We start from the raw sequence: 24,114 nt of genomic DNA on the forward strand, positions 1-24,114 counted from the left end.
ATGTAAGTCCCCCGGCCGGCCGGCCCCAGTCTTCATCATCTGCTGCGACAACGGCAGAGTGAAGCCATGGATCACACGGCGGTCGTCTGTCACGACCGTCATGGATGAACTTTCTCCATTTACGGCCCATACATCTGAAACTTGTATGAAGTTATCAGACCCTGGACAATATATGATTCCGTTATCACACCCTGGACCAGGGGCGTAGCCACGGGTGGGCATACTGTAGATAGGCCTGGGACCAGCCATTTGGTCTTTGTGCCCAACGCAAAAAAAAAAATATATATATATATATATATATATATATATATATATATATATATATATATATTATTATTATTATTTTTCAATATCATATTCAGCCATTTTGATAACAGTGCGTGTGTGTGTATATATATATATATAGGTATCCAAAATCCGTCACAAACCCGGGAAAAAAGTAACAAAAACCGGACTGCGTCCGGTCTGGGCGCAAGCCCAGACGCTCGTGCCTAGGCCCAGCCTCGGCCAGCGTTCTGGCTACCCCACTGCCCTGGACGATATATCACACCCTGTGATAGCTAGGAAAATCTTGGGTCCCAGTTAAAGTTAGCGTGACGCAGAGCCAAATATGACAAGAGAATACAGAGCTCAAATCAGTTTGGTTTATTCATGAGAATTCAGAAGAATAGAGAGAAAAGCAAGGGAGAGAGAGAGAGGAGAGAGAGAGAGAGAGAGAGAGAGGAGAGAGAGAGAGAGAGAGAGAGGAGAGAGAGAGAGAGAGAGAGAGAGAGAAGAGAGAGAGAGAGAGAGAGAGAGAGAGAGAGAGAGAGAGAGAGAGAGAGAGAGAGAGAGAGAGAGAGAGAGAGAGAGAGAGAGAGAGAGAGAGAAAGAGAGAGAAAGAGAGAGAGAGAGAGAGAGAAAGAGAGAGAGAGAGAGAGAGAGAGAGAGACGGAGAGAGACGGAGAGAGAGAGAGAGAGAGAGAGAGAGACGGAGAGAGAGAGAGAGAGAGAGAGAGGGAGCTTGATACATAATTATAGAGAAAAGAGCCCTGTGATCTGACCTTATCACTTCGTACCAGACACCTGGGCAGCACAGGGTTGCAAGAATATGATGTCATCTTTTAGTATTATAATTATTGTTGTTATTATTATTATTATTATTATTATTATTATTAAAGCACTGGACTCAGGTGCTCCATTATTATCATTATTGTTACTATGCTTCCGAGAGGGCCATGGCGTGAGTGACAACGGAACATTATGAATGAAATGCTGACTGACGATGGAAAAAAATGAGCCTCTCTCTGGCCTCTCTCTCTCTCTCTCTCACTCCACCCCCCCCCCCCCCCTGCACCAGGCAGGGTTTTTTATTGTAAAAGTGAACAGAATCTGAGAGAGAGATGAAGCAGGGACCCCTTAGCTGAGAGAGAGATGAAGCTGGGACCCTTAGCTGAGAGAGAGATGAAGCAGGGACCCCTTAGCTGAGAGAGAGAGATGAAGCTGGGACCCCTTAGCTGAGAGAGAGAGATGAAGCAGGGACCCCTTAGCTGAGAGAGAGAGATGAAGCAGGGACCCCTTAGCTGAGAGAGAGATGAAGCAGGGACCCCTTAGCTGAGAGAGAGATGAAGCAGGGACCCCTTAGCTGAGAGAGAGATGAAGCAGGGACCCCCTTAGCTGAGAGAGAGATGAAGCAGGGACCCTTAGCTGAGAGAGAGATGAAGCAGGGACCCCTTAGCTGAGAGAGAGATGAAGCAGGGGACCCCTTAGGTGAGAGAGAGAGAGATGAAGCAGGGACCCCTTAGGTGAGGTGAGAGAGAGATGAAGCAGGGACCTCTTAGCTGAGAGAGAGATGAAGCAGGGACCCCCTCTATATTGTATAAAATTGTGTTTTAGATTAATCTTTATTTGTTTACTTGGTCTGCTCTTTTCCCCCTCTACATCTGTACCTCTTTGCTAAAAATAGCAAATCTACAAGCTCACAACGCCTCGCTGTGAGCTTGTAGATCTGCTATTTTTGGCTAAAGTTCTCCTCAGAAAAGGGATGCTAGGGTTCAAGTGGTTAACGTAAAAAAAAAAAGAATCGTATCACACAAAGATTTGGCGGACCCCTGTAGTAACTCTGAGGACCCCCTATGGGTCCCGGACCCCCTCCTGAAGACCCCTGCTTTATAACAATAATCAGGCCATATTTATTATATTCACTAATTTGCTACGAAGTGTCTTTAAATTAGCCTGGTAAAGCCCCTCCCTCTGGAAAATCTCATTTCCATTTGAAATAAATTACAAATGAGATTTCCGGAGGCAGGGTTTACCAAGCTATCTTTAAATGGTTCTGTAATTCAAGTCAAATCAAAAGCATTAAATTATGTAAAAACAAAAAGTTCTGCCTAAACCTTATAATCACACTATAATAATGCATTCATTTATAGCAGTGATTATAATAGCCTGTCCTATTAAAACTATAACACACTATGATCCTATTATTTATAGTAGTACAGTGTTACTGTCTTTCTCTCACTCACACACACACACACACACACACACACACACACACACACACACACACACACACACACACACACACACACACACACACACACACACACACACACACACATTACATTACATCTCAGAGGCAAATATTGTACTTTTTTACTCCAATACAATTATTTTTTTTAGATTTGTATTATCATTAAAAAACATACATCAACCTTGCCCTGAAACATGACTGTCATTGAACCACTTGTTCCTGGTTTGCAATTATTTTACATTTACAACTCTCACATGTACATAAACGTTCACATTTCAAATATAAAGTGCTGACCCCCGAGCCACGGATGTAACACGTTGAGGCGCACCACTCTAAGTACCCGTGTCTTCCGTATTGTTCAATAAAAAGCATTTAATCCGATCGGCGGTCATTTTCTATTTATTATTTATATATTTTTTAATGTATCAGAGTGCAATACACCACCCAACCGATAGTGTCGCGTAGTTGAAAGCATTGGAGAAAATTCAGAGAAAATGGCCAGCGATCGGATTAAAAAGCTTTTTATTGAACAATACGGAAGATGCGGGTACTTAAACTGGTGCACTTTAACTTGTTACATCCGTGGCCGTGGGGTCAGCACTTTATATTTGAAATATGAACGTTTATGTAGATGTACGTGTTGTAAATGTAAAAAAAAATCGCAAACCAGGAACAAATGGTTCCATGACGCTTGTGACAGACAAGCGTCATGTGAACCATGGCTACTCATAGACCCAACATTACACTGCCCTGCGAGGTCTCCGTCTTTAGTAAAAAAAAAAAATAACTCGGCAGTTTTGTGTTGTTGAAAGTCTATTCTCCAGGAAGCCTCTCAGCACCTGCTCTGTAGAATACACTTTATATTCACCTTCTCTGTATAATACACTTTATGGGCAGAAAATAAAATATGTCCGCCAGATGGATTTTTATTTTACTCCACTGCGCCCTCTACAGGTCTGATTGATGGTAATTTATATTGACCAGATCTGTAGATTTAGCTCCATATAGTGGCCTCAGTGCATTCCTACAGACCAACAATCTTGTTCTACAAATATGAAAAATAAAAGAATATAAATCATTTTACAAACGTACAAAAAGACATCGGTGATGAAACTATAACGTTATTGATACAAGTTATTATTAGGACCTTTATTCTCATGGTTTATGCAAGAAGGGATTGATTGATTGATGAAATACTTTATTAGACAAAATGTAAACAGCACAGAAGTACAGGCAACGAGTACCGCGTTATGACCTTGTAGATCTACTATTTTCGAACAATTCTTGAACGTTTGTGCAAATCTTTGAATACATGTTTTTTTAAAACAACATTTTTAATTCAAATCCTTGCATCTGGGGGGTCCCTGGAACAACATATTTAGAGATGGTGGGCGGGGGGGGGGGGGGGGGTCCGTGGCCAAATACATATCATTTTGGGAGGTCCTTGACATGGAAAAGTTTTAGAACCACTGATATAAAATATTTTGTTCCAGGGAGGGACAGATCTACAAGCTCTCGGTGCCCGCGCTACGAGCTTGTAGATCTGCTATTTTTGAATAGCCAAAGTATAAGATAATGAATTGCTTATAGCTGAAATCACAGATTAGGAGGAGTAACTGATGGATGCAGCATCACCTTAATGTTCTTCTGGGGTTTTAACTGTAATCTCTACTACAGATTACAGTTAAAACCCCACCCCCCCAGTTTGGGACCCAGTGTAGAGATTCTCTAGTAGGTTCACTGGGTCCCAAACTGGGGGGTCGGGACCCCCAGGGGGTCCCGCACATTATTTTGGGGTTGTCCCCAGATGATTAGCTTTACAGGGATAGTTCACCCCCCAAAACGACTTTCTTTCCTACGTGGATTATGGATTCATGGATATTTATTAGTTTTTGTCTCATAAGACAATAATGTGATGACGGGCAGCGGTTCCGGTAGGAGACACAAAGGAGTCTCCTTTGTGTCCCCTATCGGAACCACTGCCTACCGGTCTGCTGGTCATCAAATTATTGTCTTAGGAATGAGACAAAAACTAAAAACAATATCCATGAATTCAAGTCTCCATGAGGTGACTAATCCATAGGAAAAATGATTTTTTTTTTGTTGGGGTGCACTATCCCTTTAAGTTATGCCATAAGCAGTCGTGGTTGCAACATAATTTAGTAACTCACTATAAATTAACTAGTTACTAAGCCTCTAGTAAGAACCTTATACTCCCTAACTCAGTGGTTCTCAACCCCCCCCCCCCCCCCCCCCCCCACACACACACACACACACACACACACACACACACACACACACACATGATTTTTTGGGGGTCCTCAGACCCCAGATGACAGTTAAGTGACAATTTAAGGACTTTTGAGACCTTTTTAATAACTCGAAAAAAGAAAAGAACAATACCAGTACTGCATCAAAAGCAATCAACAAACTATAGGCCTACTATAAAAAACGGTTTAAACAATGGCCAAAGTGTCAAATAATATAAGAAAGAGCCGATCTACAAGCCCACAACGTCTCGCAACGCGAGGAGTTGCGAGCTTGTAGATCTGCTATTTTCCCAATATTGATCTGTGGAACCGAGTCAAACTAAATGTAATGCCTCAACTCTTACATTCCAAGTGCATGTCAGGGTGGAGCCCCCCACCGTGGGGGGGCCCCAGTTCACATATGGTTATTTTGGGGGGTCCCCAGTTCAAATATGGTTATTTTGGGGGGGTCCCCAGTTCAAATATGGTTATTTTGGGGGGTCCCCAGTTCACATATGGTTATTTTGGGGGTCCCAGGCTGAAAAGGTTGAGAACCACTGCTCTAACTTATGTTGTGGTGTAACCCTACACACAAGTTTAGACATTAACCCATTAAAACCAGGAACACATCTGTGTAACCACTGTAACCACTATTGTATACTCTGGATATTCAAAAATAGCAGATCTACAAGCTCATAGCGCGGCACTGAGCTTGCAGATCTGCTATTTTTTTTAAAACATGAACATTTGAGCAAATCTTTGGATATATATATTTTTTAAAGTGAATATTGAACTCAAATCTTTGCTTCTGGGGTCCCTGGAACAACATATTTTGAGATGGGGGTCTGCGGCCAAATACATATCATTTTGGGGGTCCTTGACATGAAAAAAGTTTGAGAACCACTGATATTATATTGTTATAGAAACACAGGATTTAGAAGAAGGAATCCTCCAGAAGCAAAGATTTGAGTTACAAATGTTCTCTTTAAAAAATTACATTATAATTCAAAGGTTTTGCAAAAATGTTAATGATAAAAGGTGCCGCGCTATGAGCTTGTAGATCTGCTATTTTTGAATAGACAAAGTATAAAATAATGGCACAGATGCCATTATGAAGTTATTATTATGAACTTTATGCAAGAAGGGATTGATTGATTGTTTAAATACTTTATTAGAGAAAAAGTAAACAGCACAGAAGTACAGTAACACAAAGAATCATCATTTGATCAGTAATTCACATCAGCTGATCAGTAGGTTATAGACAGATTGATTTAGATAAAACATTTGATCAGGTAATTGTAACATAATATAAGTATAGAGCAAACATTAAAACACACTGGGTCTCATTCACCAAGATTATCGTCCCTGACCACCAATACATTACAATTAAAAACTTAAACTAAATCAGAACAAAGCATTTTCACTAAATTAAAACTAAACTAACAAAACCTGCTTTAAAAACTAATAAAAACTAAAGTGAAAACATGAAGTGAAAACCTCATAAAAACACAAAGGAATGAACAACATGGTGTTACAGATTAAACATCAGATCTCATAGATAACTTCATAGACTATCGTTTGACAGACTCTGTCATCAGTGTTGTGTAAATCAGTGTTTTTCAGTTTACACATACTCTTTTCTATTAATCTGTTGGACTCATGTTAATGTGTATTTTCACACATTTAAACCCCTCATTACTTAGTAAACTTCACCTGTGGGCTCTGTACTTGGTCTGCTCTTTTTCTCACTCTACACCAAACCTCTTTAATGAAAATGAACCATAGCGTCCCTGTAGGAGAACATCCGCCGTCAAACAGCTGATCTACAAGCTGACAACAACGCGACGCCTCGTGAGCTTGTAGATCTGCTATTTTCAGCAAAGAGTTTTGGTGTAGAGGAAAAAAGGGGCAGAGCCCTGAGGAACCCTGGTCAGCTAATAGAATAGAGGGTTTAAGAGGTTATACATTACGTTTCATGTTTACCAGATCTCACACACCTCTGCAGTAGCTTTATGAGCACTTATCCCTGCATAGAGAGGTCCTCTGGTGAAGGAGGTTGTTTCAGTATGAAGAAGCGTCATTCTGTTGTCTCCGTCTAAATGATAGAAATAGAGAAAACCTTCTGTCTGGTTTACAAAAACACCGACCCTGTTCCTCCCTGTGGAGGGACGAGGTCCTGACACTGCAGTACGAATGCTTTTGTGAAGGAACACAACAGCACCAACAGAACCCTCGCACCCTAACATCCAGGACATGTCAGTCTGTGCAACGGCTGATAGCCCCGCCCCCGCCTCCTTTCTGTTGATGTCTTTATAACAGACTGCTATATCAACACACTCTCCACTCCATTCAACTTCAAAGTAACAAGGATCAGACAGACTCTCTCTACTCAACACACTAAAGGAACGGGTAAATCTCTGTGGATGATCAGCATACGGTTGGCGTTGTCCTGTATAAGTCGCCTTCCTGTAGTTTTCTGACAGGATGAGGTTCTCATGCACTGTGTTTGGGTCCAATGACAGAGGAGAGGAATCTGTGAGAAAAAACACATGATAAAATACACAACTTATTAACCCATTCAAGACCGGGAACGCATCTGTGTCATTTTAAGGTTTCTTTGGGCTATTCAAAAATAGCAGATCTACAAGCTCGTGTAGCAGGATGGGCGTTGGCTCCCATTCTACCCACGGCCCATCCTCCGCCCACTCATCAGTGGGCTGATTGGCAACAGTATTAAAGCAATGCACCTCCAAACACAGTTAGCTGTCTGTCTCTCCACACTGGTCTGTTACCAGTCCAGGCTGGCCTGTCTGTGTCTGCATCGCGCATCAGCGCAGGTATGTCTCTCCATCTTGCTGTTAATGCACTTTACTTTATGCTGCGTAGTACATGGTCTTGAACTTGACCATGACCGTTTGTGTCCTTTGTAGCCTCTGTGTGTCTACCACCCTTGTTGGCGTTTGCGCCGGGCGTGCGTGCTGCTTCACGCTGCACAACGGGTACGTTGGTGGTCCTCCTTCTCCGCAGTATAACAAGTTAATTCTATGTCAGGCAGGCACTATAATCATGGCCTTTATTATTACTACAGTTCATTCTACCGGTGTCCGCCGCTGCAAGCGGGCCATCGTGGCTTCCGCCTTTGCTGCATAGCGGTACGTTGCTGTCTGTCTCTCTGCTCCTGTCTTAATGAATATTAGTATTATAAATTGGTAGAATTGACACGGCAGTTTCTCGTTTCAGGCACCGTGATACCTGCTGCTGCTTTGCTGCTTTTGAATTCCCCACGCATTAACAACGCTCTCTCACTGATGCTCCCCCCCCCCCTGTTCCTAAACGGCTAGTGGTCGGGTGTCGTAGAGCAACGGTGTGGTTCAGCCGAGCCTATGCCCATATACGGGTTCACGTACTCTTTCCTGACGCATCGATCCACAACCTCAGGCTCCCAGCCAGCCTCCTTGTTTATTCCTTTGGTTTATTTAGTATTGTTTAGTTTGTGTTATTGCTTATTTTGTTTGGTTTATTTTGGGGAGACTAGGCCTACAGACGGCATTCTATTAATATATAATATATAATATATATATATATATATATATATATATATATATATATCCCCTAATACAAGTTGAATGTTAAATTAATCTATTTGTCCTACACTGCCTAAACCCTTACTCTCTCTTGCAGGCCTGTTGCTGGGGACCCCTTGGTGTGTGGGAGCAGGTGGCGGCCGCCCAGTTGGGTTGTGGTAATTCCCCCCCCTTGCTGTGCTTTTAGTGTGAAATTGTCTAATTCTGTTTGCTGTGCTTATTGGGGTGCCCCTCCTCTGGGTCGGTCGGCCTGCTCCTCCTCGCCCCTACCCCCCAGCACTGGCCCTATAGGCAAATAGGTTTTATTATTATGTGCATTGCTCCATTGATTTTAGCCTATTAAATGTTTGCTGCTTTTATTGTTGATGATATTACCCATAGTTACAATAAAGCTTTTTGTACTTTTGTCTAAACACGGTTTCTGCCTTTTTATAATCAATGGTACAACAAACTTGTGTGAGGAGTAATCTTATGTTCAGGTGGTTGGTGTACATTATAAATATTTCCTGGGGTGCAACTCCCCAGGTGGCGTAGTTGGCTATATTATATATTAATGCATACCGCCCTGCTACAAATTGGCGTGGGTCGGCAGGACGTACAGATTAAAGGCAGAGACGTGTTTAGTTTTATTTCTTTTATTTTTCACTGTTCACCAATTTGTAGTGTTCTGTTTAAAAACAAACGTGGGGAGAGTGTGTGTATATATATTTTTCCTTTTGTTAACTTGTATTTCTTTTGTGTTCAAAGCAGCAGTGGGTATCAGTGGATGTGAGAGGACCCATTGGTCGCCTAAACGGGCTCCCTGGTTTCCGCTTCAGGACCTGGGTTGTGTTCTCAATTTGGTCGTAAGTCTTGGAAAATTTCTGTCACCGCTATGGAGGCTGAGCTGCAAGAGCTCAGGGAGCTGGTAGCCCAGCTAAAGGCAGATAGTGGTTCATTAAGACAGGAGCAGAGAGATACACAGCCAGGTACTAGTATAGTTCCCTCTGACGTGTCAGTCCCACCTTCTCCTGTACCCCCGTTGGGTGGGGCCAGGGTTATTTCTCCAGGAAGATTGGTCTTTGTGCCGCGAGATAGAAAGTGCCCATATTTCAGTGGCAAGTCTGGTGTAAGTATAAGTGAATGGGTGGAGGAGGCACAGGCTTGCATGCGCACTCGCTATCTCTCAGCCATAGACCAAGCTTTCTTCCTATTTGACCATCTAGAGGGACAGGCACGAGAGGAGATAAAATATCGCCCTGCTGCGGAGAGGGAGGATCCCAATAACATCATTGGCATTCTAAAGGACCTGTATGGGTGTTCACAGTCCTACGTAGTGTTACAGGAGGCATTTTACAGCAGAAAACAGCAGGATGGAGAGACATTGCAAGAATTCTCTCTCGCTCTGATGAGCTTGATGGAGAAAGCCAAACAGCGGGCTCCGGCCAGCATGTTTAATGCAGAGGTTGTGTTGCGGGATCAATTCATAGAGCACGTCATGGACCGAGCCCTTCGACGGGAGCTGAAGCAGCTGGTACGCTGTCGTCCCGCCATGACGCTGCTGGAAATTAGAGAGGAGGCTGTTCATTGGGAACGGGCAGGCAGGCCCGTTTGTACAAAGCGTGGCAACGATTCCATCCCATCGACGTATGGTACTCGGTATGAGATTCACGGCAGGGCACACCCGGCGAGCGGCGACTCGCCGCAGGGTTCAGAGTTAGGTGCCATAACAGAGATGCTAAAATGGCAACAGGATCAATTGAACCAGCTAGTGCAGGTTGTGGCTCTCTTGCCAAGTGCTCGTCGCCCCCCCCCGTGCTGGTCCTGTGACATGCTGGAGGTGTCAGCAACCCGGCCATTTAGCCAGGAAGTGTAGGGGTCGACGGGTTCCCCTCTACCCTGTACCGATAGCAGTTCCACCAGAGCCAGCAGATCTGGCTACTCAGGCCACCATTACAGCATTGCCAGGTCATACAAAGGACACCCGACCGTCCGCCAGAAGTAACATGGGTCCCTTACTTGCTTCCCGGCCAAATGAGGTTGTGGCCATTGACTTTACCGTCTTAGAGCATTCTCGTACAGAGGTCGAGAATGTTTTGGTTATCACCGACGTGTTTAGTAAATACACTTTGGCCATCCCCATTAGGGATCAACGGGCATCCACTGTTGCCCAGGTCCTTGTGAAAGAATGGTTCTATAAATTAGGAGTCCCTGGGCGTATCCATTCTAGTTGGGGCCGAAATTTCGACACGTCCCTATTCCAACAGCTGTGTAGCCTTTATGGAATTGAAAGATCCTCCACTACTCCGTACCACCCTGCTGGTAACGGTCAGGGCGAGCGCTTCAATCGAACTCTAGATAATCTCTTGCGCACTCTGCCCTCTTTCCGTAAGAGGGACTGGGTCGATTATCTTCCCCAGATGCTATTCTGCTATAACTCCACCCCCCATCAGGCCACAGGTGAGACCCCTTACTACTTACTGTTCGGGCAAGAACCGCGTCTACCTGTGGACTTCCTGTTGGGGAGGGTCCCGGAACCGGTAGCGGGTAGTGTAAATGCCTGGGTCATCGAACATCAGACCCGGCTTCAGATAGCTTTTGAGGGGGCCCGGGACCGTTTGAAGGTTGCGGCAGACTGCCGAGAAGCACATCATGGCCGCAGGGTAGTCGGAGCTCCCAAGCCCGGTAGCGCTATGTACACCATGGCACCGGTAAGCGAACCAAGCAGAGTGAAGCATGTCCATCGCACCTCCCCAAATGACCAACGGGTCGAGAGGTCGCCACCCTTGGTGGGCGAAGACCAGAACGAGGGTGACTGGTTTGTTCTGCCCCCAGTAACACCCCAGTCCCATCTGGCCTTGCCTGCAGATCCACTTCTAGCAGGGACTCCCCTGCGTCCTTCTGGCCAACCAGATTACACCTCGGTTGGGCCTGTTAATCTGAATGAGCACCCTACTGTATTAATAGCCTTACCTTCAGGATCCTCTGTTCCTCGTTTGGACGAACCATCCGGTAACAGAGACGGTGATCCACAGATGAGTCCAGAGTATGGGGAATCTCCCGATGGTGATTCGGTCCCCATTGTGCTGGCGGCTCTTGAACCATCTGCGGTCGTGCCTGTGGACTTAGTCGAGTCCAACAGGGTACTTCCACTCTCTAGATCACTGGTCTCTCAACCGGATGACCCATCCAGTAGTGGCGAGGCCGTCCAACGCCGAACTTCAAGGTCTACAGCTGGCCAACATTCCAACCTTTTCCATCTTCCACAGGCAGTGGATAGAGGACCGGTCCCCACTCCTGTTTCGGCATTGAATGCTGTCTCAGCCTTGTATAGACCCTGGAATCAGGGTTTGGATGAAAATTGTGTGAGTCATCGTCGGGCCGACGATGCAATTGGAGGGGAAGGATTGTAGCAGGATGGGCGTTGGCTCCCATTCTACCCACGGCCCATCCTCCGCCCACTCATCAGTGGGCTGATTGGCAACAGTATTAAAGCAATGCACCTCCAAACACAGTTAGCTGTCTGTCTCTCCACACTGGTCTGTTACCAGTCCAGGCTGGCCTGTCTGTGTCTGCATCGCGCATCAGCGCAGGTATGTCTCTCCATCTTGCTGTTAATGCACTTTACTTTATGCTGCGTAGTACATGGTCTTGAACTTGACCATGACCGTTTGTGTCCTTTGTAGCCTCTGTGTGTCTACCACCCTTGTTGGCGTTTGCGCCGGGCGTGCGTGCTGCTTCACGCTGCACAACGGGTACGTTGGTGGTCCTCCTTCTCCGCAGTATAACAAGTTAATTCTATGTCAGGCAGGCACTATAATCATGGCCTTTATTATTACTACAGTTCATTCTACCGGTGTCCGCCGCTGCAAGCGGGCCATCGTGGCTTCCGCCTTTGCTGCATAGCGGTACGTTGCTGTCTGTCTCTCTGCTCCTGTCTTAATGAATATTAGTATTATAAATTGGTAGAATTGACACGGCAGTTTCTCGTTTCAGGCACCGTGATACCTGCTGCTGCTTTGCTGCTTTTGAATTCCCCACGCATTAACAACGCTCTCTCACTGATGCTCCCCCCCCCCCCGTTCCTAAACGGCTAGTGGTCGGGTGTCGTAGAGCAACGGTGTGGTTCAGCCGAGCCTATGCCCATATACGGGTTCACGTACTCTTTCCTGACGCATCGATCCACAACCTCAGGCTCCCAGCCAGCCTCCTTGTTTATTCCTTTGGTTTATTTAGTATTGTTTAGTTTGTGTTATTGCTTATTTTGTTTGGTTTATTTTGGGGAGACTAGGCCTACAGACGGCATTCTATTAATATATAATATATAATATATAATATATATATATATATATATATATATATATATATATATATATCCCCTAATACAAGTTGAATGTTAAATTAATCTATTTGTCCTACACTGCCTAAACCCTTACTCTCTCTTGCAGGCCTGTTGCTGGGGACCCCTTGGTGTGTGGGAGCAGGTGGCGGCCGCCCAGTTGGGTTGTGGTAATTCCCCCCCCTTGCTGTGCTTTTAGTGTGAAATTGTCTAATTCTGTTTGCTGTGCTTATTGGGGTGCCCCTCCTCTGGGTCGGTCGGCCTGCTCCTCCTCGCCCCTACCCCCCAGCACTGGCCCTATAGGCAAATAGGTTTTATTATTATGTGCATTGCTCCATTGATTTTAGCCTATTAAATGTTTGCTGCTTTTATTGTTGATGATATTACCCATAGTTACAATAAAGCTTTTTGTACTTTTGTCTAAACACGGTTTCTGCCTTTTTATAATCAATGGTACAACGAACTTGTGTGAGGAGTAATCTTATGTTCAGGTGGTTGGTGTACATTATAAATATTTCCTGGGGTGCAACTCCCCAGGTGGCGTAGTTGGCTATATTATATATTAATGCATACCGCCCTGCTACACTCGCATTGCGGCACCGAGTGCCGCAATGCGAGCTTGTAGATCTGCTATTTATTTTTTTTAAATCATGAAAATGCTGATCTACAAGCTGTAGATCTACAAGCTGTAGATCTACAGCTTGTAGATCTGCTATTTTCGGCGAAGAGATTTGGTGTAGAGAGGGAGAAGGAGCAGAGGAACCAGCTATAGTATATACTATAGAGGGTTTCAGTGGTGGGAAAAGTAAATTCTTTACTTAAGTAAAAGTATCAATACTGCAATATAGAAATACTCTGTTACAAGTAAAAGTCCAGAATTCAAAATTGACTTGAGTAAAAGTACAAAAGTATTGGCATCAAAATGTACTTAAAGTACCAAAAGTAAAAGTAAAAGTAAAATAGCAGATCAACAATATTTATAATTCTTTTACTCAAATCTTTGCTTCTGGGGGGTCCCTGGAACAACACATTTTCAGATGGGGGTCCGTGGCTAAATACATATCATTTTGGGGGTCCTTGACATGAAAAAGTGTGAGAACCACTGATATTATAGCAACATACGTTTTTTCAACCCCAAAAAAACTGAAAATATTTGTAGAATCCCACAGAAGCAAAGATTTGAGTTAAAAAAGTTAAAAATAAAAATATATTCAAAGATTTGCACACATTTTCACGATCTTTCTAAAATAGCAGATCTACAAGCTCATAGCACGGCACTTGGTGCCGCTCTATGAGCTTGTAGATCTGCTATCTTTAATAGCCATAGAAATCTACAATATGACAAAGATGCGTGTCATATTGTGTTCATGACACATTAAAACTAATAAATCATTTAAAACATTTTCATACAACTCGTCATGTGTGTTTTCAGTGGTTTTACGATAGAGGGCGCTGTTCTGCAGTCTGTGAATGATCACCAGGATCAAACAGGAAGAGGACACCCAGAGATCACGTGATACATTTGTTCCGCCCCTGCCATATATTATGGCCCCTGCAGGCAGTGTTGCCAGATCGTGCGAGAGAAGTAAGCAACCAGATCTATGAAAACAAGCCCATACCAAGCGACTAAGTCACATGAGCACTCCAACCCAATCAGTGGTGGAAAAAGTGCTCAAATGTTTTACTCAGGTAAAAGTATCAATACTGCAATGTTGAAGTACGCGATGCGACGCGTTGTGAGCTTGTAGATCAGCTATTTTCAAATAGCCTAGGTATAAAATAGGGCTAAAGTGGTTAATGTATGTTTTATAATATAATAATTTATATCTGCAAAGTAACTAGTAACTAAAGTTTTCAAATAATTGTAGCGGAGTAAAAGTACAATATTTGCCTCTGAGATGTAGTGGAGTAGAAGTAAAAGTATAGACAATTGGAAATACTCCAGTAAAGTAAAAGTACCTCAAAATTGTACTTAAGTATACAGTACTTGAGTAAATGTACTTTACACCACTGAACCCAATCTATAAACATTGGCTATTTGAAAAGAGAAATGTTTACATTAATGAATTATATATGCGCGCATGCCGTGAGTGTGGGAGGGAGGGAATAATTATAGTATACTCTCTAGAACACACCACTGATCAACATGGACTCACGTTTTAAGAAGTCCTCTCGGTTTGTGCTCCCTGGAGGAGGAACTGGAGGAGGAACTGGAGGAGGAACTGGCATCATGTCACGGACGGCAGCAGCGATCCCCTCCTCATGTGTTGAAAAGACACGACTGGTCACTTCAACGCATTCTGAAATGAAAACCACCATTTAATGCTCAAAGCAAAAACTAATTTGATCAATAACCATCATTTATTACATGAAACTAAGGTACAATGTATGGTCTATATTTGACATCTATTACATAAATGATATGTATCAAATACTGTATGTCTAAAGTATCATTAGATATAGATTGGCCACTATAATACATTTCTCCCATATGCTGTTTGTTCAAAATGAAGCTTTTGTGAAAGTTCAACAAGGAAGACATTTCTACTGTTTCATTGTTTTTACTGGGGATTAACACCCTGTTCATATTGAAGAGCATGAAGCTAAGCACAACGCTAAAAGCAATAATAGGCTGTGTCTGAGATTATGACTGACTATTCAGTTTGACTTTTCGTTGTTTGCCGAAGTATAAGGTTTAATTATTGATAATTATGAATATAGGCCTACTGATATTCTTTGAGTTCTATATTTTTGCCATGTTTTGTATACGTATTTAACAACTTGAAATAAGTAATATAAACCATATGAAATACAACGGTAGATTTACCTCCAAAGGAAGGCCTATTTTTGGGCTCAGGGTCCCAGCATCTCTTCATGAGGTCGACCAGGTCTTCTAATCCAGCTGCCTTCTGAACGTCTATTTTGTGAAGAGCGGGTCTGTCTCCCTTCTGAATCCTGAAGGCCACCAAGGAACGGTCCACCTCTAAAGTAAAGGAAACATATTTGTGTGAGTCTGTGTGTGTGCGTGTGTGTGTGTGTGTGTGTGTGTGTGTGTGTGTGTGTGTGTGTGTGTGTGTGTGTGTGTGTGTGTGTGTGTGTGTGAGTGAACAATTTACCTGGATAGGGACTCTCTCCAGTAAGAATGGTCCAGAGAAGTATACCGTAGCTTTATAAAAAGGGGGAAAGCGTTAGAAAAATGTTTTCACACAATAACATTATTTTGATGACTCTGTATCAACAGCATTCCATCTAGAGTTCACCTGTAAACATCGTAGGAGCGAACACGGCGGTATTTATCTCCAAAAGCCTCAGGGGGGGTGTAGGCTAGGGTGCCTCCTTGTGTTTCACGGTTGGTCGACAAAACACTGTTGGACACCGTAGACAATCCAAAATCTGCTATCTATTGAAAGAAAAAGTACAAAAGAGTATTTTAGACATTTATGTTTTTATCTAAGCAGCGCAAGACCACCAGATTTATGAACAGCTTCCACCAGACTAGCATCAGACTGTTGAATAACCATGTGTATGTATATCTTTATCTTTTTATGTTCTCTTTGACATGCTTTTCTAATGTTTGACCCCCCCCCCCCATACTAGGTGAAATGCATGGATATATACTGTACCTTGGCATTTAAGTTGGCATCCAGTAGTATATTGGCTGGTTTCAGGTCCATGTGCACGAGGTCTCTCTTACTGTGGAGGTAGTCCATGGCCTGGGCCACCTGGAGGGCCAGACGGAAAGCCAGGGGCCACGGTGGAGGTTTAGACAGGGTTTGCAGAAAGGACAGCAGGGAGCCTCCCACCATCAGCTCCATTACTATACCATGTCTCATTTTATGGCCAGGGGGACGGCCTTGGTACATCCCATAGACCCTGGGTACATACTGGTGGTCGGCAGCTACCATGTATTCAGCCTCTCGACACAGGGCAGCATACAATTTTCCAGAGCTGTATGGGGTCAGTTATAGGAGGAGAAAGACAGCAATTAGAACCCAATTATGTGAGGACTGAAGATTATAAGTGATTAATGTAAATCAACCTAATTCTCAGTTGCTGATCAAATTCCCTTCATAATGCTTATCTCCGCCAGGCCAGAACATCTTTTTGCCTCTACAAATCTACACATTTTGTCCAAACCTCACAAAAATCCACATTCAATCTGTAGTCATGTGATCAAAATGTATCAGTTAGATTTGTCAGATTCTATTCCAATTGGCTACGAGTGTTGTTGTTGTTTTAAGTTTGTAGGATGGGCCCGCTTTGAACAAAATGCCATGAATCATGAACACAGCGTCCAATTTGACCCAACTTTGAATGACCCATTGAGGGGCATCTAAACAACACAGAGCCAAAAGCTATTTCAACTACACCCATAAGGGGCGCCACACATTGAATAAATGTCACTGTTTCTTGCCAACATGTCAGTCATGTGACAATGCCTTATATTTATTACAAAAAACGCCATGAAAGTCATGAACGCAACATCCAATCGTCCCCAAATTGGAATCCCATGTTGAGGGGCCTCTATAGAGTACGCCTTCAAACCACTTGAACTTCTACCCATAGGGGGCGCTACAAATGTTAACAGTTGCACCGTCTGTTGTACAATCTATTTCCTCCCCGCATTTCTTGACGCCTGCACCCTACAACTGACACAGCCATGGGAGGTCAACCTGGCCTGGTGGAGATATATGCTCTAAAAAGCCCACTTTTATTTATACGTTTAATTGTCATACCCATCATCACCATCAAGCAGCTTAATGACCACTTCGATGCCCAAGTCCTTGTGTGTGGCCTTATAGACCAGTCCAAAGCCCCCTGAACACAGGTATTCCCAGTCCTCCAGGTGTTCATCACCAAATGTCTCTCCGCCACGCTCTGCCATCTGTCACCATGAAAGGTTCAAATCTAGAGGGAAATAATTATAGGAAAATGTGTGAGACAATTTTGCATTCTAGCCACAGCACTTTTGGTTTGCCCACAGTTAGTTTAACTTGGCTTGGGCCTTGTCTCCTTGACTGAGAATAAACCCAAAATGGACTTTATTTGGATCAAAGTTTCAAAAGATGAATACAGTTATTAGCTTCTATACTTATGAGGACAAAAAGCATCACAGAATATTAAGCATGCAAGACTTTAATGTATGGAGCCTCAAGTTGCGCACATTTGAACTCATTCATGAAGGTGAGTATTATGATGAGAGATGATCGCATTAAGCAAGGAATAATGTATGGGGAGGTGGTCATTATTGAAAGACCGACAGGGTGATTATCCACCGACGCAGAGCGGAGGCTTTAAATTTCAATAATGACCACCCCATACATTATCCCGCTTATTACACGGCTACTTAATAAATCAATTATTACATTGACCCACAAGTAACAACAAAACAAAGTATTTCCTTGCTTACAGCAATGAAAGTATTCCATAAGTACTGGGCTGTGAGGACAAGTTCGCCTTGGAAAACAAATGACAGTACTCCATAAGGTAACCGGAAGACTCGCCCCCAAAACGCCCGGGCCAAAACCGGCAGTATTATAGGGAAATTGGGAGGTATATAGAATCTGTTACTGCATCGTCTATTTCTCTCTTCAAATGTTTTCAAAAACATTCTTGAGAGCAACGTTTAGTTGTAAATGACATTGTTTGTTTGTTTACATGGCTGTCATGTTGGATAAAGCATAAAACCAAGCAGCGCAGGTTGACATGAGCAGGTGTTCTGAGTCTCTGATTACACAGCGGTCCGTTATAGAGCTCATCGGTCATTATCAAGAAATAATGACCGATGATTGACCAATCAGAATCAAGCATTCAACCAAGCCGTGTAATACGATCTAATATTAAAGTGTAGCCTACTTTAGAGAACGCCACGAAATTACAGCATTCATTCATTAGCCTAATCATGATCTCAATGGAGTGGAGTCCATTAGTTTTTCAAGGACCCACATAACTCTGAGAGTGTGCAAATGGAACCAAATGGACCCGTAGGGGTCCATTTGGTTCCATTTGCACACTCTCAGAGTTACAGACCTGTAAGGGTCCATTTGGTTCCATTTGCACACTCTCAGAGTTACAGACCTGTAAGGGTCCATTTGGTTCCATTTGTACACTCTCAGAGTTACAGACCTGTAAGGGTCCATTTGGTTACATTTGTACACTCTGAGTTACAGACCTGTAAGGGTCCATTTGGAACCCCCTCAAGAACGACCCACTTTGAGTTCGACTACAATACATTTAAGGCTATAGAGCTCTTTAGTGTTTCCAGTAATATTATTGTCAGCTCATTTTCTATGTCCATGGGGAAAAAAATAATTTTGACAAAAATGTCCTCCACAAGCCAGCCTGGTGATGAGTCTGATGTACACAATGTACTGTAGTGCAGTTATATTTATTGTCAAATGAAACACCATTTATCACCTTCTGAAAATCAAGTTAATTTTGGGGAGGAAAAAAACGTTTGTCTTTTATTTTCTCTTTCTCTCTCCCATTCATTTCACTTCATTTAATGAAGTTTTCTTTTAAATACAACCAAATAAGACAAACCCATCAGATGCCCACAGGGGGAAACAAAACCCTTACCTGTCAAAAGTCCTGAAGATCTGCTCACGACCACCTGCTCGTCTGTAGAAACTAAGCCACACACTGTAATACGGCAACTTATACTCTATGTGCTGAGCTGAGGGTGGAAAGCCATAGTTCTGGTCCAACTGGATTCTTTTGCACCCACCACCCATAGATACCCCCCCCCCCCTCTACCTGTCTGAAGGCTCACAGCCCAGACCAATTTTATGCATTTTATACATTTGAAAACTTGTGAAATAGGACATTCTGCATAATGAGTACTTTGTACTTTTGGTACTTTAAGTACATTTTGATACCAATACTTTTGTGCTTTTACTCAAGTAAATTTTGAATTCCGGACTTGTACTTGTAACAGAGTACATCTACAGTGCAGTATTGATACTTTTACTTAAGTAAAAAAAAGAAAACAGTACTTTTTTTTAAATTGTTATAAATAAATGATATTAAAACAGCTAATCATAACAACAAATACATCAGTTAAAATGCATATTCCATGCATTACTTTATAACCAGCTTGTCAGTTAACACATTCAATCCGGGAACGCATCTGTACATTTTAAGATTTCTTTGGCTATTAAAAAATAGCAGATCTACAAGCTCATAGCGTGGCACTGAGTGCGGCGCTATTTTGGATTCTACAAAAGTCAAGAGTTTTGATTAATGCAACAATATTAATAGTTTTATTGCAAAACATGGTGTTTTTCTGTGAAAAGACGTTTTGAAATGAACATTTCCATGTCCATGTCAACTTGCTGTAGTGTGCGCAAGGTACTTTATTTCCCTGTGTTTAACTTAAGGCAGAATTTGGCAGCGATCATGAAGTAATTGCAGTCTTACTGACTGGCTGCATCTGCCTCCAGGCATCACGTTAGACATTTGCACCAACAATTACATAAAAAAATAGTAATTAACTTTATTTACTGGTTATATAAACTATACAGTAAAGTTTATGCTGTCACGTGACCTTGCCATACATTTGATTTGGCTCGCACGCACGCACGCACGCACGCACGCACGCACGCACGCACGCACGCACGCACGCACGCACGCACGCATTCTGTGTGACGCATGCGTGCGTCACACAGAATAGTGCCTACACAAAAACACCAGACCAGAGGAGAGCCCATGTGTCTGCCTGCCTGTCTGTCTGTCTGTCTGTCTGTCTCTGTCAGTAAATAAAGTGATATGATTATTTATTTTACCTTAACCACTTGAACCCTAGCATCCCTTTTCTGAGGAGAAATTTAGCCAAAAATACCAGATCTACAAGCTCAACAACGCCTTACGCTGTGAGGCGTTGTGAGCTTGTAGATCTGCTATTTTTGGCTCCGGGGTCCCTGCTTCATCTCTCTCTCAGCTAAGGGGTCTCTGCTTCATCTCTCTCTCACCCATACCTTTGCACTAAATCCGGACTTTGACTTGTAACAGAGTACTTCTACATTGTAGTATTGATACTTTTACTTAAATAAAATATGTGAGTACTTTTTCCACCTCTGCTGGAGAGAGAAGAGCCGTCTGGAGAGAGACAGGCAGACTGAAGACTTTCTACAGAGCGCTAAGCCGAACAGCGGCCTGGACGAGTTTAGTTAGACGGTAGCTCCATGGGGGGCCGGTATTATTTGTATTTGAAGTTCATTGTTTAAATTCTGTTTTCAGAATAAAAGCCCCCCTGGTCATTGTACAGCGGGGAACTGCAATAGGGGAAGCAAGGCTGACGTCACTCCGCGGCTGTGGCTTGCCCCGCCCCCGGTCGGTGGGGTCCATATCTCTCTTCACTCGGAGGTTCAGTAGTAGTAGCCTGCTAGTTGGTGCTCTTTCAGCAGTGTTTCACCAAAATGGGAATGAATTGTTGTATGATAACCTGTTCCACGGCTTCTCCCCATCGACGAGGTGAGAATAAAAAGGGGCTAAAATGGACAACGGACTAACTTTTCACCGCATTCCCAAATGGAAGCCAGCCAGGTCTCCGACGTAACAAAGAGACGATGCAGGGCTTGGTTGTCTGACAGCCCAGATGACAGAAAAAGACGTGGAAGAAACACACAAGATAGATAGCACACCTCAGGATCCATGTAGAGAGGGTTATAGGCACTATACGCAACAAGTACCATATATTAAATGGTAGGGTACCCATCACTCTGATGCATAAACCTAGCCTGGTTCCAAACAGGCTGATAATCAGGCTAGCATAAACCAGGCGTTGGGGAGGACATGACAATCCTTGACAAAGTTGTCCGAGCGTGCTGTGATCTGACTAACTTGTGCACCAGTGTGGTTCTGAAACTGGATGATGAGTAACCTGCTGATTTTATTTTTAATAGTACCCTCCTGCATAGTAAAAGCAGACATGAGGTTATGCTCTGTAGCTAAATGATCTGTTCCTTTTTTTTATGTACATAGTAACCTGTACATGTTTTCAAATAGACAACATAGTCTTTCTACATAAAATGATTATATGCAAATAGAACCGCATTCTTTCACTAAAATGCAGAGGCCATTCTATCATTATGGAGTGCTTTCATTCAATGCAAATATAACCGAATCCTGATGATGATGGCTCAGGTCACCAGTTGCCTCATCTGTTAATGATCACATTATAATATGGATGGGCAGAGACTATTTTACTCCTCTTTGAGCCTGATGAGGTTCCTTTCCACACACACACACACACACACACACACACACACACACACACACACACACACACACACACACACAGCTTGAGAACCTGAAACATCAGCTGCTGATGAGACCGGAATGCAAGGAGGTCAGAGGTCACAGCTCTGTGCAGGGGAGAGATGTTTGAGCACAAACGATCTATCAGGAGAAAAGGTCACATTCATGTTTCACTAAGTAAAAGTATCAATACTTCAACGCAGAAACACTCTGTTACAAGTACAAGTCCGGTAATCAAAATTGACTTGAGTAAAAGTACAAAAGTATTGGCATCAAAACATGCTTAACGTACCAAAAGTAAAAGTACTCATTATGCAAATAAAAAAATCTGCTACTTAATAAAACAAACAAAAAAAAACAGACAAGGCAACATTTAAGGTACATCAACTGTCTAAACCGAAAAATGATCAAATAAAATAATCTATAGACCCCTTAACAGACGACGTCACACTGGCTCCAAATGAAACCCATTCTGTCAGGTCTCTGGGACGCGCCTCACTAGCCAACACACAAGAGGGGGTTGGGGTTAGAGGTTAGAGGGGGTTGGGGTTAGAGGTTAGAGGGGGTTGGGGTTAGAGGTAAGAGGGGGTTGGGGTGTGCTGAAACCAGCGCACCCCGAAACAACAGGTTGAGAATTGATCTCATGAAACAATCACCTGTGAGTCCAGTCTCAATGCTAGTAAACACATAATTGGTCTATAGGCCTACTGTATATTGCACATCCCACTGTCTGCCAGTGCTAATCTGTTGTGGATGCAGGAATGTGGAGCTGAGAGGCCAGCTTTAATAATAATAATAATAATAATAATAATATAAAATAATTGTGCTCCAGACCGCACGCACGCACGCACGCACGCACGCACGCACGCACGCACGCACGCACGCACGCACGCACGCACGCACGTGAGTGCATGTCGTATGACAGATCATGTCGTATGACAGATCTACATTGTAGTAGGACATACACATGTGTATTTGGAGGATAGTCTCCATGAATTACTCAATGATTACATTTACCTGCATTTAAATATTATGCTTCAAATAATTCATTACATTATGTCAGCACAGAGATATTGTGCTTAGGGCAGCCCTGCATAGAGTATGTGGTCAGTCAACTTACCAGGTATGTAAACGACTGTGTTGACCTGAGCAGAATGTTGTTAATGACTTAATGACCTGAACAGAGAGACACAGACACATCATCTGTCAAACAGCATTCCTACATACACAACTATATATGTCACAAATACCAGAAGAAAGAATGTGTGAAAAAACAAGACAGCAAGCCGAAAATCCTGATCCCCCCCCTCCCATCAGTCAGGGCGGGGGGTCCCTCATTCATGAAACAGATGACACAACACTTTTAAAACTCTTCCTGTTCTTATTTACAATCAGTGCCAAAGGCTGTGATTTAAGCATCCCCAAGTGTAATATTGCGATTATACAACATCAACATAAATGATGCATTTATATAGCGCTTTTATCCAAGGCACTTTACATAGATTGTGCATTACATTCACACACACACACACACACACACACACACACACACACACACACACACACACACACACACACACACACACACACACACACACACACACACACACACACACACACACACACACACACACACACACACACACACACACACACACACACACACACACACACACACACACACACACACACACACGAGGAAACCATGCAAGGCACCAACCTGCTCATCGGGAGCGATTAGGGGTTCAGAGTCTTGCTCAAGGACACTTCCACACTAACTCTGGGGGAGCCCACAGGGATCGAACTGGGAACCGCTCTATCCCTGAGCCACTGCCGCCTCCAACATCAAAATAAAACATATCAAAATGCATTGTGGGCAGTGGTGTAAAGTAACTAAGTACATTTACTCAAGTACTGTATTTAAGTACAATTTTGAGGTATTTTTTACTTTACTGGAGTATTCAAAATGTGAAATACCTTTACTTCTACTCCACTACATCTCAGAGGCAAATATTGTACATTTACTCCACTACAATTATTTTAAAACTTTAGTTACTAGTTACTTTGCAGATATACATTATTACATTACAGAACATACATTAACCATGTTAGCCCTATTTTATACCTATAGGCTATTTGAAAATAGCCGATCTACAAGCTCACAATGCGTCAAAAATATACTTAAAGTACCAA

At 43.1% G+C, this 24,114-nt stretch overlaps 1 protein-coding gene across 3 annotated transcripts in view; it reads right to left on the minus strand.

Annotated features, from left to right (window-relative positions):
- LOC308077747 (receptor-interacting serine/threonine-protein kinase 3-like) overlaps positions 1-17,567 on the minus strand; it is a 156,814-nt gene extending 139,247 nt beyond the window's left edge. For 2 of the 3 annotated variants that reach the window (XM_080418641.1, XM_080418642.1), the window contains exons 1-6: positions 17,400-17,567; positions 16,287-16,611; positions 15,924-16,063; positions 15,780-15,829; positions 15,491-15,646; positions 14,820-14,963 (exon numbers count right to left, since the gene is read on the minus strand). In XM_080418641.1, coding sequence (XP_080274767.1) covers positions 14,820-14,963; positions 15,491-15,646; positions 15,780-15,829; positions 15,924-16,063; positions 16,287-16,611; positions 17,400-17,548 — 964 coding nt within the window. In that variant the 5' untranslated portion in view covers positions 17,549-17,567. Of the gene's footprint in view, positions 1-6,710; positions 7,295-14,819; positions 14,964-15,490; positions 15,647-15,779; positions 15,830-15,923; positions 16,064-16,286; positions 16,612-17,399 lie in introns of those variants that run through there. The other variant, XM_080418640.1, reaches the window with a different exon arrangement.
- Positions 17,568-24,114: the final 6,547 nt, after the last annotated feature.

This window comes from Gymnoscopelus braueri (genome assembly GCF_963280865.1).
Source record: "Gymnoscopelus braueri genome assembly, chromosome: 22".
Classification (NCBI taxonomy): domain Eukaryota; kingdom Metazoa; phylum Chordata; class Actinopteri; order Myctophiformes; family Myctophidae; genus Gymnoscopelus; species Gymnoscopelus braueri.